Genomic DNA, 17638 nt, shown 5'->3' with positions numbered 1-17638 from the left:
GCAGACAATGCAGCGTTATCATAGCATGTACAAATGTGGTGATAAAAATGTAAGAAGCAGCAAGCAGATGTACATGAGTCAATTTAAACAGCTAACGCATAGTGGAAGGGTGCATAATGCTGGCAAAAGGAATATTACATTTTCTTAGAAGTGCATCTCATTTCAGAGACACTGCTCAGTGCTCAACCATTCGATAAAACAAAGAAAGTCTCTCTCACTCACACACACACACTTTCATCTTTCTTCGTAGTCTCGCTGTCCTTGCGTTTATCACATGAACACACGTGTGCGTCTTCTGATAAAATCTCAAATAACACTGGAATAACAGCACAATGCAATTACATTCACCAACCATTGAGATGAAAAACTGCTCATGGATACATTTTCAATTATTCAGGGAATACATTTCAGTCTGTGCTCAGATGCTGGGAAAGGTTATTATATAATCAATACACTCTATAACGCCATTAATATTTTATGCCACAAAAGTGCTTCCTGTCTCCTTGGGCTCCCAACCAGTGGTATCTGGGCACTGCATTTGAATAGGACAAGCTTTTTCCACCTCTAGCAGGGAAGACGTGTATACATTTGCTTTCCTCTAACACTGGGAAATACACTAGGCCCACACGCAGCTTCCATCCGTTTTAGTCTACCTTTTCCTCCATATTATGCACAAGACAAGCTCACATTTCTTTTCTCCACGTGCCTAAGACACCGGTGGCACAGTTTTACCAGAATTTAGATGACAAAGTCGTTTTAACTTCCGTTTCACGTTTACCCCTCCTGTTCCGCTTTTAGCCAATAAAGCTACCACTTTATTTTTCTGGCCTGGTGCAGCCCCCCCCTTCTCTTACAGAGCTTAGACAATCAATTTACCCTGACTTGGCCAGGATAGATGGAGGCTGTAGAGACTGTGGAGCAGACAGTATGCTGCAGGATCTCTCCACTGATAGACACACTGCCTGGCAGCTACAAAATGGAGCCAGCATGCAACCATCTGACTTTGCCTCATCATCTTGCTTTATATAATTTGCCATTTCCTTATGCCTTTTCCAACTTGTTTTATTCTTTAAAATACTGACCAGTTTTTAAAATGAGAAACGAATGGATCAGGTCAAATTCTGGATTTGCTGTCAGCTACAGACGCACTGCTAATTACGTGCCCGCCTCTTGCCACCACAAAGCAAACTTCAATTCTCTCTCAGTCTGACAAACTGAAACGGAATTGGAGTTCTTACCAAACTGACTTAGACACAAAGAGATTAATACGACTTTACTATCTCAGTTTCTCGGCCAGTCGAGTTCCGTGTAATGCTCTCTGCGCTATTGATTTTTATTTTTCTCTCCTCTCCTTTTCTTCCTGGAGATCTCTCTCTCCATCTCTCCACCTCCACCATCCTCTTCCGAGCTCTGAAATGTCCTGCAGGTCAGACGGATGCTGGGCCGGATCAATCAGGGAAAGTAATCTGGGACGCCTCATGCACGCAAGCACACACACAGACACATCACAGATACTCACCAACCCACACACACACACCCTTCCTCTGTTGCACTCTGGCCTGCCTGCCTCCAGTCTCATTGATCTGCATCTACTTTACCAAATGGATTCTTCTCTTCTTCTATCCTCCTCCACCTCTTTTCTCTCTGTGTGACTCAGAATAATAAATGTTCCAGACCGCGCGAGACGTGTACGTAAGCAATTTTTCATTTAACTTTGGCTTGACTTTTTTTCCCCTCTCGCTTCTTTTTTGTGATGTTTCAGTCTTCCAGTGAGATCGATGCAGCTTTCCCACACACTTCCTCGCAGCTCCTGGGTAATCAGCACATACTTGTGTAAGGTCAGAGGTCAGGAGATGATAGGATAGGGCCAATTGCTGTGGGGTATCTCAAGATCTCAAGATTTCACAGACAATTATAGGACGACCCAGTGTTCTTATTTTCAGATGATGAAGCTCTGATGTATTCCTCAGTATCACTTGTTTCTGAGAGTCTGGCTGAACGTAAATACTGACACACTTTGCATTTGAATGTATATGAAGGAGTCATCTAACTTTCTCCACTCTATTCAGATTTATCTGGTCCAATCACTTATATGTAATTTTTAAATGCATATTTTCCATACAGAGAGCATCCTTTAAGCACAGAGACTCTGAGGACCTGCATTGCTCTATACATACGTACAGTCGTTCTCATTCACACACACAGACACACACGCCAAAGTCTCCTTTGCTCAACCAAACTGTAGGCGGAACTGAAGCCATTTGTCCACTGGCTGAATCCCAACTCTGCACCAACGCATGCAGAAAATTGGTGAGCATCTTGACTCTGGAGATGACACTTCAATTTGTTGAGCTCCAGTGACTGGTGCTCTGCAGTTCATCCCTTGTGGGCGCATGAGATCAGCTGGACACCTGCCTAGCTGTTTGGCTGAAGCCTGGAGCACAGGGGACCGGGCCTTGGAATTGAAGGCCTGGCCTTGCCTGTCAGTCCAAGTCCCTGTCCCTTAGCCCCAGCCCTGGCCTCGCCTCTCAGGTCCTCATCACAGTTCCTCTAGTTTCACACCCGTGCCAGGGCTAGTCCCTTGCCCGATGCCTTTGACCCCTATTTCTCAGCCCTGAGCTGCAAGTCACTGCAGTGCCATCTCCCCAACAGCGGTCTTCCCCTGAAGGGCATCAAATCCCATGAACAGCTTCCCAGCCTTTGTTCCACTTCTAGCTAGTGTGGCCAGCACCTCAGCTTCCAGCTCAGTCAAATCAGCAAGATGTCTCTGCTGTGCATCACTGTCTGTCCTGCTGTAATCCCTGTGACTGATGGGAGTGATCATTGTCGAGGCCCTAAGCTAGAACATTTTGGTGGATTAAAGAGGCTAAATCATGGTCTCAGCTGCTACATTTCCATTTCCATCCTTAATTAAATGTAAATGTGGTTAAAGGTTTTAGTGGAGATGGTATCTATCTAACATGTGGGGTTTATTCACAAAGTAATTACCTCGTTTCCATGGATGGTGGAGAATAGGTTTGTGTTTGTGATCCCTGATATAGCTGTGATTTAACATGACACAAAATGTGTCCATCCATTTTTAGAATACGAAAATCCTGTTTGCAATGGCTCGGTTAACATTTGGTTACTTTTACAGACTGCGGCTCTTGTGACACTGCAACAGAACCTACAGTAGCGCCATGACAAAGACTTGCACTACTCTGAGTTGCATTTCAGGGAAAAGCTTATGTTTCTGTACAACACTCATTTCCGTGTTGAGCTGAAGCTGCTTTTCGCCGGGTGGGGACGGGGACAGAGGACGCAAAAACCGACAACGAGGCAGGCAGAGCAGGCGGGCTCATCTGACTGAGTCAGCACCATGTGTCATGAGCGAGGACACCACCTCCACAAGTAGCTGGCAGGTGAACGCGGCCACGCACCTGTGCAGGCAACCAGCCATTTTAGTGAGATTGCCTCCTATCTTTAGCAAAACACACTAAGGAAAACTAGTGCATACATAAACAAACATATGGCATCATGCACAAATACACAAGATTCACTCAACCTCTCAAACATTCTCCCTGTTACTGTGCCCACCTGCACATGTTGGGTCAAAAATAAGCAATTCAGCAATGTTACGGTATCGCAACCTAACGCGTATTACTTGCTTGCACTACCTTATAGCCATGCTAAAAGTAACCTCCCCATAAGGGGAGACCAACAGAATAAGAAACTTGTACACTCCTCTGACTGAACTCAATTTTCAGCATAATTCACAGTAGTGGGTCTAATTAAAACTGGTTTGAGGCTGGAAGTGGTAATATTGGCTTTGTTTAACAGGTATTTAAAAAGCTATAAACAGCCTGGGGGTATACGATAAGAACAAAACCTACAGCACAGCACTTACAGAGAGAACAAGGGAGAGACAGGAACACTTGCCTGGCTGCTAAGCAGAGGCAGTGCTCGTCCTAATCTAATCACTGTTTCCCCCATCAGCGGCATCTCAGACACGGCCTGCCCGTGTGCGTATGTGTGCACGTACGTGCGCGTGCGTCTGCCTTGCAGCAAAGGCATAGAGCTAAATCACATAGACACCGAATGACCGTTGTACTCGAGAATTCATTCCACAGCCCTGGGTACTATGTGAGTGTATGCTGGTGTGTATATGCGTGCTCTGAACTAATCTGGTTATTGATTCGACTCTGAACCGGAGCTCATATAATCAAATAGCTGCAAGGGAAAAGGACAGCCGTCCGTCATCTGTCTTAATGAGTAAACATTTTGATGAAGGCAAAGAATAACTCAAAGCTACGTGTAGAGGCAGAGGAGGTTACAGCTTCACTGATAGAGTGACAAGCTGAAACTTTACAGCAATCCAGTGGCGGCTGCTCGGTAATCGTCGTCCTATGCTAAGCGATATTGAAATAGCAAACTATTTCATGCCTATTTCACGCATATGTACTTTGCTCTTTTGAGTCTTTGGTACAGATAGAATCTTGGCATCATTTAAAGCTTTTGTTACATTAACTACCATATAAACCTAAAAAAAATAGCCGTCTTTTGAATATGCCTCGAGTCTGATACCTTAATATTTCAGTCACTTTTCTAAAACTATAAAGTTTCCCCATACTAGTAGCTACACAATCAGTCTGGAGTTTGACTTGTCGTCTGTGAAAGTCTAATCTCAGTTTAACTCGATGTGAGAGTGGTGCAATCATAAATGGCTTCTACTGCAGCACGAAGATAGGAGAGCGAGACACACAAGCCTACATGTATACCAGCACAGCTAACAGACGAGGCCCGCGGCACACCAGCTAAACCATTAAATGTGGCGTGCATTCAAACGAACAGATTAATCCCCCCTACTGCTACGTAGTGCAGAGTAATTGAAAATGTCTACAGGAGACTATCTCTGTTCATATACTGTGGCGTATGCTTAGGAGACAATGTATAGAGGGAGGTGGCTGATTGCCACGGAAAATTCAGCAGCAGCGCTTTTTAGTCTGACAGAATGTGCCGGAGAGCCGTGCATCTACAAGATAGCACAAATCTACCTTCCTACCGTTCCAATTTTCTCTCCCCTTTTCTTTTCTCCCTCTGTACCTCCAGTATCGACTTGACAGGTGCTGATCATGACTAATCCTGACGTTTGTTGGTTACGATGAGGATCTGATGTACCATATTCTTCATTTCCATCAAGGTGTACTGTTTAGGAGGGATGACATTCCTCTCAATTGTTAAGGGAAAATGCGTTTACTGTAATCATCCGTATTCCTTTCGGGACAAACAAATCTATTATCAGAGATGCCATCCCAGATCTGCGTAGTTAGCTCGCACTGCTGAACCTATGCTGGGTAAGTATGGTTGATCTCGGGGAAAATAGCCTTTTTATCAACCTCTTCTTCCTGTGTTTATTGTATGTATATACATATATATACATATATATATATATGAGAAGACGTTGTAGTTTCGTGTGTTAGTTTTAGCATACACAGTGGCCCCTAGCTTTATGAGTTTATGAGATTTCCTGGTGTCTTGGTTTATTCCATATGGCAACACTGGTCTTTTTCCTCCTTGTGTTCGCATTGCTACTGAAGATAACTCTAAATGACGCTGTGTGGGATTCTGTTTTTGTAGGCCTTAATGTGTCTATTACCAGCAACAATGGTGCCATTTTGTAGCATGTTCAGTTGCATGTTCAATCTATAATTCATCTGGCTACAGAAATATATAAATGTTTAATATGTCAGAGGCGGTGAGGCCTGTCGAAAGCATGACCTTGAAACGTCCTTTAAACATCACACGGCTACAGCACTGGGGCCAGTTAAGCTGCCAAAGCCAAAAAATAGGAAAAAAAAAACATGCAACGTGTACACACACACGCTCTCACTCTTACACATTCACACAGCCCGTCTGCCTGCTGACGCTTTCCACTGCTTTCTGTTCCCTTTTTTCCTGGGATGCAAAATGCAGATGAGACGAGTCAGCCGCTTGTGCACAGTCTCAGGAGAAACTGCCAGTCAAATCCAAACATCTGTATGAATACCAAAACACACAGGGTACAGTGGAGGATGAGAGAAAGAGAAGGAGGGGCGAGGGACATAGAGAAGATGAGGGAGAGAGTGGATCGAGTAGAACGAGCAGTAAAGTAGCTAGGAAAGCCAGTGTTCCTCTCTCTTTCTGTATTTTTGACTGAACAAAGAGCCATATACACATGAATACCTCTTTCCTCCCACTGTATTTTCCATCGGGATATTTATTCTGAAAAGCAGCGATGCACAACAAGGGCTCGGTCCTGTGTTTGCTAGTGGGCTGAGGCGCTAACACTCCCCAGCTGATTATGTGTCTGTCTGTAGCAGTTTGAGCTGCTGCCAAAGGAATTAGGTCTAGTATTTGTGAATGCTGTTCCCCTCACAGCAGAATGCCTCACCATGCCTCTCAAATTTCTAGCTTTTTTAAAAAGGAGAGGGGAAAAAAAAACATTTTAAATAAATGAAGGAAATCACTGTGGAAGCCTATTAAATTTTCAACGTGACCGTTTTGTGAGTCTTCATGTGTGTTTAGGCTTCGCACAAAAGGAATATTTAAAAACCAAAGCGTGCTAATTGGGACAGAGATTGTTACAGCAGCTTCTTATTCAAACAGGCTTTTGGCTCATTAACTGCTTCCATCCAGCTTTTGTTTAAAGAAAAGTGGAAAAGACATTTAAAGACAACAAAATATTTTTCGATGCACCACCAAAAAGCTGATAGATTGCATAATGTCGTCACGCAAAATACGCTGCAGCAGTGGCACAAGCTCTTGGCTCAAAGTAAGCGCAAACCCAAATATCCTGGCATCTTAGTACTGTTATGTCACATGCAAATCAAATCTTTACTTTTGAAATGTCAGCCAGCTACATATTTATACATAAATGGGATGTGTTAGTCTCAAGGGATAATAAATATTTTGTCTGGGGTAATTCTGATTTCCTTTTTTTGTGTTTGTGTAGGGGAGGGTAATTGTATCTTTTCAGGTGTACGACCTGTTTGGTCATCACCTTCTTAAAATATTAAACTATCAGATTTTAATCAGGAATATTCATTCCTGCAGAATCTGCACAGATGCATACATAGTTAAACTCCTTTTCTCTGGTTCACACATCACTATCACATCTATCTAAAAGTCTCCTGAGAAAACTCTCTATAGGATGTTTTTATTAGACTCGCTGCACTAAAGTTGCCATTATCCTTGCTGACTTCTCTCTACGTGTCTCAGCTTTGATAAATCCTTTTTAATGTGCCTGAATGGGTCTGGTCATTTACACCTACAGCTAGAGAGGCGGCACATACAGTATGAGACACAGTAACACCTACATACTGTATATAAACAACACCACGCAACACACACACAATGTGACCATTTGACATTTCATCTAATTACTGTGGATGTGAAAAACCTCTGCCTGTAAAAACTGAATCAACAACAGTAACAGCAGCACAGCCATAACTGTGCTCTCTTAACACGACAAACAGAAGACCGCCATAGGCCTTCTGCTTATTTTGCATTTGTCCTTGTCTAAAGTAAACTTTACGAAACTTGGTGAGAAATTAGTGTTGACAAGCAATGCATAACCAGAGACAATACAAATTTTTCACTTAAACCTAAAAGTCTATTTTTTTATCTTCAGTATAAATTACAAGCTGCTAGTTTTGATAAATCCTCTTAAAAGCAAACAGCAAATCAGCACTGACCCAGGAGAGGAGTTTAAAGGAAGTCAAAGGAGGCTGTTTTTGGGGGATTTTGTTATTCTGTGACAAACATCAGAGGTCCGAGTGTTCTGCCTCAGTTTGTCAGCTTTGTAATAAGAGGCAACTTTCAGTATAGAAGCAAATTATTTCACCGAGTTGAAATATGAAAACATATAAGTTTGAAAATAAAAAGAAGAATAAGTTTATTTTTTTTGCTATCAATATTATTAATATCTGTAATTAAATATAGTTACAAAGGCAAAATATCTGTGAATCTGGTAATAGTGTAAGATTAAGTTTAAACCCTGCTATGATCATGATAACACCAGGAACAGTTAAAGGTCTGGTCAACAGTAAATAATGCAACGCAAACATTCACATTAAATCCGTCAGAGCGGATGTTTGTGTAAAGACAACTGGAAAGAAGATTAAGAGGCAGCTGTTCCTCTGTCCGAACCACTTCACCCCTCTCGCTTTATGTATTTGCTTGGTCTCTAATGAGGCTCTACTTAACAATGTCACTCTCCATCTGTACACGTGTCAGTCGGCCCTCTGATGCACACACGCAATCAAACACAAACACACAGAACCAGTCGTGCAGAAGCGCATGCTAACCTGTCACTGAACTGATGAAGCAGTGTTTCTTTATTGTCTGTGTAGCTCTAGTTCCGTATTTGTGAACTTATCATCCACATATTTTTCCTCTGTGTCTGCAAATCACTTTTATTGTTCCTTCAAAAACCTTACATGCTACATACTCGTACACCCATCTGTTCGTGTCTCGGGTCTTTGATCTTCAGTTACATTTAAATCCCGAGCACATGGTCAGTGCACTGTAGCTAATAAATTCCTCATACACCCCGCCCTATTAGCATTGATGTGTAACCTTCGAGCTTGTGGTGTTCTGCCTCGGGGTAATAGAGCCACTGCGCATTTGTGTGTATCTGTGTGTATTTTTGTAAAATGATGGCCTGTCTCTAGAGCAGGTCCCCCACTGGTTCCCATCAGGAGGCTTCATGGATGCACACTCATCTAATACCTCCAATACTAATGAATATTCCACTTAGTCACCCGCTCTCTCACTGGTCCTTGTCATTCACATTGTGCGTCCACCTCTTCCAAACTAAGTTGTGTCTGTATCTACAAATTAAATGCTGCACACGCTTTCTCTCACACCCCTACGTTTGTCTTCTTACGTCACCACTCTACCTGTGATACAGGCCTCTACACCCATGCTACACTACGGCTGCCAGCATGCCAGCTAGTGCCCGTAGCTGCGGCACCCAAGGAAGAGTCGCCTTCCTTTCAATTAGCATTTTGATTACATTCCGAAGAAAAACTAGCCGGTGAACGCAAATAAAAAATGTACTTGCTGACAAATGCTTCTGTTGTTCTTAGTGGAAATACCCAAGTGAGTCAGTCCACTTTGATGATGGCAAGTGAACCATTTTGAAAAAAGATAGATGCTAAATAATAATAATGACTCTGCGGTCATAGCATTGATGAATCGGTAACGAGGCTCAACTTTGTCTTTCTGTTTCTGACAGGTAAAAAAAACAAATGGGAATAAAATGGCTGCTAGTTTTATTAGTCTACCTCTCACTCTGTCGCTTGAATGTGATGGATGAATGGGTAAATGGATGCAATGTTAAAGTGAAATTCAGCGAGAGCAGGCAAAGCAGAATACTTTAACAGCTTGTAATCATCGCTCCCGTGCTGACAAGTGAGCTCGCGCACGCACATGCACGCACTTACACGTAGCCGTAAGGGGCATAAAACTTGAGAATGAGGGAAAGAATTCACGACATTATAATCTATTGTAATCCAGTCATGCGCGTAACTCACACACCTACTCCCATCTTTTCTTCAGCTCTGGCACAATACATGGACAGCACACCCTCGGACTGTCTATACAAGCGGCGTGACAGATAACATGGCTACTCATTTAACTTACATGCAGTACTTTGCATAAATGAATGGCAAATCCACAAAAAAGTCCAGTTTCCTTACCATGTAAAAAGACATTTAACCCTCAACCATGTGCGATCTACCTCTGCAGCACTATACACAGGTAAATATTTCAGAGTGGTGCAAAGGCTGGAAAAACAGGGGACACCTACACAGCCCTGACTTCAACATAAAATGGGTGCTGTTCCCCTCTTTTAACCCTTCCCTCCCTATTTCCTTACTTCTTTTCCTGCCTCCGCACGTTTCTCATTAGCCCGATATCCGTCTCCGTCCCTCCATCTGCCTCCCTCGTTTTTTCATTCTGCCCACGAACCTACAGTGTAACCCCCCGCTGTAGCCCTCGTCCCCGTAAGAAGGAACTTAACATTCTGCACAACAATAGTTCAACAGTATCGCAGTGCTCGCTGAGCAAGAAGAATAATTCTGACTGACTGTGGGTGGACAGTATATCTACAACTACAAGCTACTCAGCTCACTATAGGATGCTCAAAATTAACCAGCAGTTATCATCGTACATTCAAGTATAGTGGCAGGCTGCCCGTAGCCTTCCTTACCATCTTAAACCCATTCCACTCCATTTGGGAGATGCTGGCCGTTGTCTCACGTTCTCTCTCTCCTCACACAACAGCTACAGCAACGCCTCAGAAAAGAAAAATCCCCTACTCTTTTTAAAACTCTTATTCTCCTCTGACACAGTCTCCTTATTTTTCCTCTCCTCTGCACTCTTCCTCTCTGCCTGATTCTGAGTCTTAGCAGCGAGCAGAGAGCAGCGTGCTAGAGGTGTACGGCGCAAACATCGCCTTCTTCCACAGATGCTGAGAGCAGAATGGATGTGAGTGCTGGGCTGCAGTAAGGCTCTCCCTCCTACCACCCTCCCTCCTTGCCCCCACCCCCTCTCCCCACCAACCCTCCCCTCCTTCCCACAACCACCTGCCCATTCGCCTGCTCAGCTGGAAGGTCAGAGCCCGCCCACGCCCACTCACCCCTCCCGACTTTCTTTTAGAGTCTCTGATTGGCTTCTCTGCTTGCCCGTCAGCCCTCGGCCTCCCCTCCCCTCCATCAGTGTTAACACCTTCGCTCTCTGGCTGGCTCCGAGCCCTCCTCGGCACACGCCAGCCGCAGCCCGGTTTGGCAGAGAAAAGGCTCTCTGAATCCCAGCAAAGCAATCAATCGCTGCTGAGGTCTGTCTGTGCTTGAGTGAGCAGCGCGGAGCAGAGCGCTTACAGCCTCAGGCGCTATGGTAATAGGATGCCTGCGCAGCACTGTGTATATAAATTAGCTATTACTGGGTTGCATGTTAAAATCCCCCGTACATTTATACGACTGTGTGTGCATACAGGCCATCGCTGTCTCCCTTACTCCCTGTCTCCCTACTTCACACGCAGACACTTACGCACACGCAAAAGTAAAGTTTATGTTTTAAATAATGTTCGATTACTTTAATGCCGATTTAGACCCTTTAAACCTACGACGGCTTCAAATATAACAGAACGAAACCACGAACACGAACTCGCAGGGAAGTCTGCACACACCTGTCCAAGCAGGTGCATCCCAAAGAAATGCAAGAGAAAAAACGTCTTTAAACGGGGTAACTGTTGTAATTTTGTTAATTTTTTTAAAGTAAGAAGCTCAAAGAAATGTTGTCCCAACATTTTATTATTGTTATTGTTATTATTTATTTATTTATTTATTTATTTTACCGCTGCGATAGGCTACATGGTCACAGTGAAATAAAGCTCATGTGGCACAATAAAAACACAAGCGAGTACTACGACATCTACTCACCATGACCATTCTTGTGACGGGCTGTCGGTGTCGGTGTTCTCGGTACTATAAAAGCCGGCGAAGTCAGGGAGGAGAGTCGGACAGAGGAGCAGCGGCTTGTTTTTTTAAAGGGGATAAATGAACCGGGGTCGTGGTGTAGTGAGTCTACAGGAAAAAAAGGAATCCCCAAAACAAAACAGAAGCAAAACCGCGCGCGCGCCTGTGTGTGTGGAAGCCCCCGGAAGCCCTCGGCCAGCGCAAAAACACAAAAAGGCACTCCCCTTAAAACAAACACCGCGTCAAGAGGAAGGAAAGCAAAAGATTCACGGCGAGCAAACACCGTCTACCTTTCCCCCAAAAGCCATTTACGGATTGTCCAGTCATCTCGCGCGTCTTCTCCCATTGGCTGCGGAGGTGAGGACGGGGCGGTGCGCTCGCGGATGAGAGCCTGGGAGGCAGGCTCGTGTGGTCCACGACGCGGGATGGCATTGAAGTATCGCGCGGGGAGACAGGTACCAGGGAAGCTTTTTTAAGGTTTCGTGTTCGCATATATGCACTACTTCACTGTTGATAATTATGCGCGAGTTGCACGCTCTCTAACACGTGCACGGAGGAGTGTGTTAGTACGAGCGCGCCTGCAAGGTTATTTGCATGATTGCCGCAGTCGTCAAGCCATGTGTACACCTCTCCCCCTCCTCCTCAGAAGCCGTTCTTCTACAGTTATTTTACTGCAGCCTCATCAACCCCCCCCACCCCCAAAAAACAAAAAAAACTTCCAAATCACTCTTCTTAAAAAAACCCTACAAACTACAATCAAACTACAATCTAACCATTAAGCAGCAGGGCACACATCCCTGGTTTACTGTGTTGAAGAGCGAGCATATTTAATCAAAATGCTGCTATCATATCAAATTCATAATTACTGATACTGCCAATTACTCTGACAATTATGATAATATTCATTACAGTTTAGTAATAATGAATATTAATGGGTAGGGGCAGCTAGCTTAAACTGTCTTTGTCAAGCCCCAAACCTGCCTCAGGTTCATTTTGTCCACCTGGCCTTTAACTCAGGCAGACAAGAAGAGGGAGCTCTTGCTTCCCTTTAACACAGTTACCTTGCAGGCAGAAATTCTTGGCTGAAGCTTCAAACCAGGCTACATACAAACACACGCACATACACACGCATGCGTACAATCAGAATGCAAATACGGAAACACATGTTGCTTGACACCCTACTATACCTATTAGCACACATAATATATTCGCATGCACACATATTCTGGCTCCCGCTCTATAACACATTCAAACACCTTATGCTGTAGATGAACATAAAGCCTCATTTGATATCGCAGTGGCTATATCCTCGGGTTGCCAAGAGATCAAAACATCATCAGTTTCGCAGCACATTATCACATTGTTTTTCCTCGTGTTCTATGCAGCAATAAGAGGCTGTCAACTCTTAATCTCCTGCTGTTTTGTTTCAACTAGCCTTCAGCTATGCGAGGCCCAGCAAACCTAATGGAACTAGTGGACATCCATTAAGCTAAGAGAGGTATCTCCTCATCTTGCAGCTCAAAATATATCCTGATACAAGACTCCAGTATAATATACATATGTAATCTGAAAAGTTTGAAAGCAAATTGCTTTTATTGATTGTGTTTAGTATTAAAAAATGGTAATGGTTAGTTACAAGTCTCTAGCCACTGATTAAATACAACGTTTATTCGAAAAATAGTGGTAAGCAGTTGTTTAATCAACAAGGGACCTACAGTCCCACTGGACCACCTGGCACTACTTTTTGACATGTCAAAGCATTTGAGAATAACAGCACGGGTTATTATTTTCAGGTCTTAAAGCCAACGATCCACTGAAAATCACTTGAGTGTGAGTTTTTTGTGTCTGAAACTAAATTACAACCTCTGCAACACATGAAAGGGCCATATTCTACATATATAATCTACTGTAAAAACACAGGGGACGCACTATACACACAATAACTACCTTGACACCTGAAATAACACTATGCGTATTTATACAATTTTAAATCGGGATTTTCAACCATACACTCAAGTAGGTTGACAAATTAGCTCCCAAATGAACACAGTGGAAAAAATAAAACACTGTTAAAAAACAGGGGGAAAAAATGTGTTAGGACTGAACTAAAGCTTCCCAGTTTCTCTGCTTCTTCCCTAACGTCCACCTGTCTGTTTAGCTACAACTAGCTAGCTAACCAAGCCATGTGGCCGACATACTAATGAGAAACCTTACTACGCCTTCCATTAGGTCGGAGCAGTAGACATGCACGTGCACAAGGGGGAAAGATGGGCTGAACAAGCTCGCTATTGTTTCAGATAGAATAAAAAAATATGCTGGCACTTGCAGTCTGGAGATTTGTACCGATCACACGGTACATAACATAAGAGAGGCAGAGTAATGTAGAATGAAGCACAATGAAAATGGATTAAAATAGAAGTGCGTCTCTGTCTCTCTTCCTTTGTGATGTGCTTTTTATCTTTTCTGCCACAGAGCAGAGAGAAGCAAAATTTGCAGCTGAATAGTACAGGCAACAAACCCTCCGTCTTCTATCCATCTTTTATCCTCCTGCGCTGACCTTTGAGTTTAATAAAGGCTTTGGGTAGGACCCAGGAAAAGACATTCTCCACCCAACAGCCTTTAATATTCTTGACCAAACTGTGTTTTTATTGTTGCATTTTAATTCCCTACGGTAAGGAGTAGAAAGTCAAATCTATGGCAGTGACTTGCATACAAATCACGCCTATTTTTTAAAAAAAAAAATTTGTCTATGTGTTTTGTCAACTTTTAACTGCCAGTGTGTAGAGGCAGTAAAATAAAGTGGGTGATAATTTTCTTATTTCATAATAGACAGTGTTTGGAGGTTGTTTTTCTCTCCACTGTAATATAAACCAAATAACCTTTTCTCTAAATGAGAATATGATTTGAAAGTGAAAATAGTCCCTCGCAGTTGTCTTGCTTTGTGTGTCATTTTGCTAGATTGCGCTACAGGACAATGATTTTAAAAGGCAATGAAAGTGACTACCAGCTATAAACACAATCTGTTCTTTCCCGTGCGCGGTGTTATGGAGTGCGTGCAGTTTCTGTACACAGACGCATATCAAAGACGGAGCCATGTTGCTGCCATACTTAAGGACATACACTGAGCATTATAATATTGTGCGTGGACAGATGGGGGGAGTGGTTAAGATACTCTATCAAGGGCATTCATGTTGAGATACTCTCCAGATTGGATATTACAGTACAGCTCATTATCTCGTGGATCTGGCCTGTCTTTATGTACAGTTTATGTCTAGCGCACATAAACTGCAATGCAGCACTGGATAAATTTAAAAAAGCAATTAATGCTAATAACTAAACGGGCTACTCTTTTTAATTGCATTTTCATTTTGTCATACTTTGCACAAAAAGTGCCTAGTTTTGATTGGATGCATTATTTGGCCTTTTAGATGATGACTGATCGCTAAATCGTTTTTAAGCAGATAAATGATATTTCTTTCCTTTTGCAACATTTTGAAAGTTAAAAAGCTTTTGTGGCTATAACCCAGCAGGGCCAGCCACACTGTCAGCAATGTGAAGCCCCATCTCGCTTATTGGCTCTGGCTCTTATCCATAAACACACACAAAAAGGACAGCTGATTCTAGGCATACACAAAAATTTTATTCATGGAGCGTGTCACACTCTCACACAGTCTCTGTTGTACAGCTGGAGATGTAAGGCCTGCACCTCAGAAGTATTTTCATCCTGTGCTTCCAACCTGCTAATTCTGAAAGCAGAGAGCTGGCTAATTGTCATGAACTCTTCCTGCCCTCTCTTCAGCCCAGCTTCTCCTCCCTAAACCCCTCCTAGTCACAGACCTTAATGGATTAACTGCAGACTGCGTAGTTCCACTTACTCTTTTACTCATTCTGATTTTCCTGCACAAACTCAAGACGCTACATCTCTGCCACACCCAGAAGGATCTGTTTGTGTACGCGCAATGGGAGAGGTTTGCACAATTACACATACTAAAGCTGTGCTTACACATTATACTCTGGAAGCAGCCAACACGTAGCGTTCTGGTAACAAGTGCGAAAGAGCAGGTGAAGAATAGCGTACGCCGTATAGCAGGTTCGGTTTGAATATGCAGTGTGCAGACAGTGATAATTGTGGGTGCTCTCGGTTTGAGTCTTGTTAACTGTCACACGCAGTGTTTCAACACCTGTCCTATGTTTCACTCTGCATAATAAGGCTTCTATTTAAAGGGAGAGAAGTGAAGATGCCAGTTGAGGTGTTACCTCAAAGTGCTGGAAGAAAATACCTTGATAATTAACAAGAGAAGGAAAACTTGTGTTTGGAAGGAAAAACTCGTCTTCCGACAGAAAACAGTACGAACCTGAATTATCGCAGTATGGCAAAACACAGTAATTGAGGACAAAACGGTATTTTAACAGACCCGTGGAGAATAATAAAATACTTATCAGGCCTTGTTAATTTCGGTTTAAAAACATCCCATAATTCACAGCAGTCGACGCAGTAAAACAGCCTAATACATTTAATAGCTCAGCGCACCCTCCTCGGTGTGCCGTGGTTCACTTAGGATCTTTTTGATTTGCCCTTGAAGGATAGATTTAGTTGCTCTATTGAAGTTCTGGCAGTAGAAGCATCTTGCTGTGCTACTCAGACTGATGACTGCCTCTTTCCTGGCAGGTGTCCACCCTCTGCCGGTAACAATCAACAAATGAGAATCACAGCCTTTAGCTTGCCTATCTCCAGTGACAAAATCAGCATCGCCGGGTCTAGCCGCCAGACAGCTATTAACACGATAACATGTCTGTTTCTGGACAACAATGGGCAGTTTGGACTCTGCTGACTTTTGTTGCTTGGTTTCATTTTTAAGACGAGAAGGTTTACTTTCATGAAGAAATCGTACACACTATTTGGCTGATGCTTGGTAAGTCACAGATGCGCGGTGTGCCTACATCATCAGTCAAATCACCTCTTTTCTTTCTCCTCAAAAGCAGGCCCCACTGGGCTACAGTGCTCTGGCAGTTTAGTAATGGATTACAGCAGCTGGACATAGTCCTACCACAAAACCCGTGTCTATAAGCAGGACAAACAGAATCAACACAATGGCATCTTATTTAAGTGACCAAGGGCACATGATGTTAAATTATTTTGGAAGAAAAGGGATAAATGTACAAGAGTACAAAGTGAACAAATATTACAAATCTCAAACTTGCTGTAAAAATCAAGCACTTATCCTGCGTTCCAATGTAACCAAATCGAAACGAGTTACAGCCCTGTGCTCTGAATGCCTTGTTTCTGATGTTGCTCGTGTAAATTTTCATTTTGAATGATCTTTTTCCTTGGAAAAACTAATGAGTAAATCCCACACTGGCCTGCCATTTACAAATCTGTTAACTCACGGTAACCTGAGACAGAAAGAGGATCCCTCGAATGGCGGATGTTAACTAAATGTACATCACATTAAAGGCTTTTTTTTCCCCTCTTTGGTGAAATTGAGCTAATCTAGTTGGTGCTTTCCTCCTACATCCTCTTCTCTCCGTGTCACTGGGCATGATACGCAGTCAGCTTAACCCCTGCCTGTGTCACTCTCCCTCGTAGAAACTCCTTAGATCAGAAATGAATTCTTCACGCTGATCCCGGAACAAGGCTGTGCTGCATTTGTCACAGCCACTTTCTTCAACTTTAACTCAAAGCTGTTTGGTATGGCTGGAGCTTTGCAAGCTGCAGAGATGTGACAGGGAGCTGTTTGAAAGCGCTGTCTCTATCTGAGGGTGTGTGCTTGTTCAGCCACTATGTAAACTCTGCACTCTTACAGTCCTCGTTTGTTGTTTTAATTCAAAATCCCTGCTGTTTTTCTACTTCTTCTTTTTTCTAATGCGTGAAAATATCAGGAAATATACATAAATACACCAAATCTACACATGAATGCATATAAACCGAACCTATTAAGCCAGCACTGTGATCGCCCCTCCCTTTTATATGAAAGAGATGATGGTCATAATGGTCTTTGAGGTTGTAACGGAACACAAATGAGAGATGGCTTGTGTAGGTGCCCAGAAAGGCTTAGCTATGCATTTGCTGTTGAGTCTGGCATGTGTTCTGGCACCGAGAGTGTATTCTCAACAGGACTCTGGTGGATTAGTGTCCATTT

At 43.1% G+C, this 17638-nt stretch overlaps 1 protein-coding gene across 10 annotated transcripts in view; it reads right to left on the bottom strand.

Moving 5' to 3' along the window:
- The window catches only part of elavl4 (ELAV like neuron-specific RNA binding protein 4), a 73713-nt gene that overhangs the window by 43049 nt on the left and 13026 nt on the right, over positions 1-17638 (bottom strand). The window contains exon 1 of one of the 10 annotated variants that reach the window (XM_040053003.1): positions 11463-12162. The exons of 7 other annotated variants lie outside the window; for them this stretch is intronic. In XM_040053003.1, the coding sequence (XP_039908937.1) occupies positions 11463-11471 (9 nt within the window). In that variant the 5' untranslated portion in view covers positions 11472-12162. Of the gene's footprint in view, positions 1-10231; positions 10516-11462; positions 12163-17638 lie in introns of those variants that run through there. 2 more of the 10 variants (XM_040053000.1, XM_040052999.1) reach the window with 2 other exon arrangements.

This window comes from Simochromis diagramma, unplaced genomic scaffold (genome assembly GCF_900408965.1).
Source record: "Simochromis diagramma unplaced genomic scaffold, fSimDia1.1 OVJJ01000419.1, whole genome shotgun sequence".
Taxonomy (NCBI): Eukaryota; Metazoa; Chordata; class Actinopteri; order Cichliformes; family Cichlidae; genus Simochromis; species Simochromis diagramma.
This window is presented reverse-complemented; position numbering and strand designations above follow the sequence as displayed.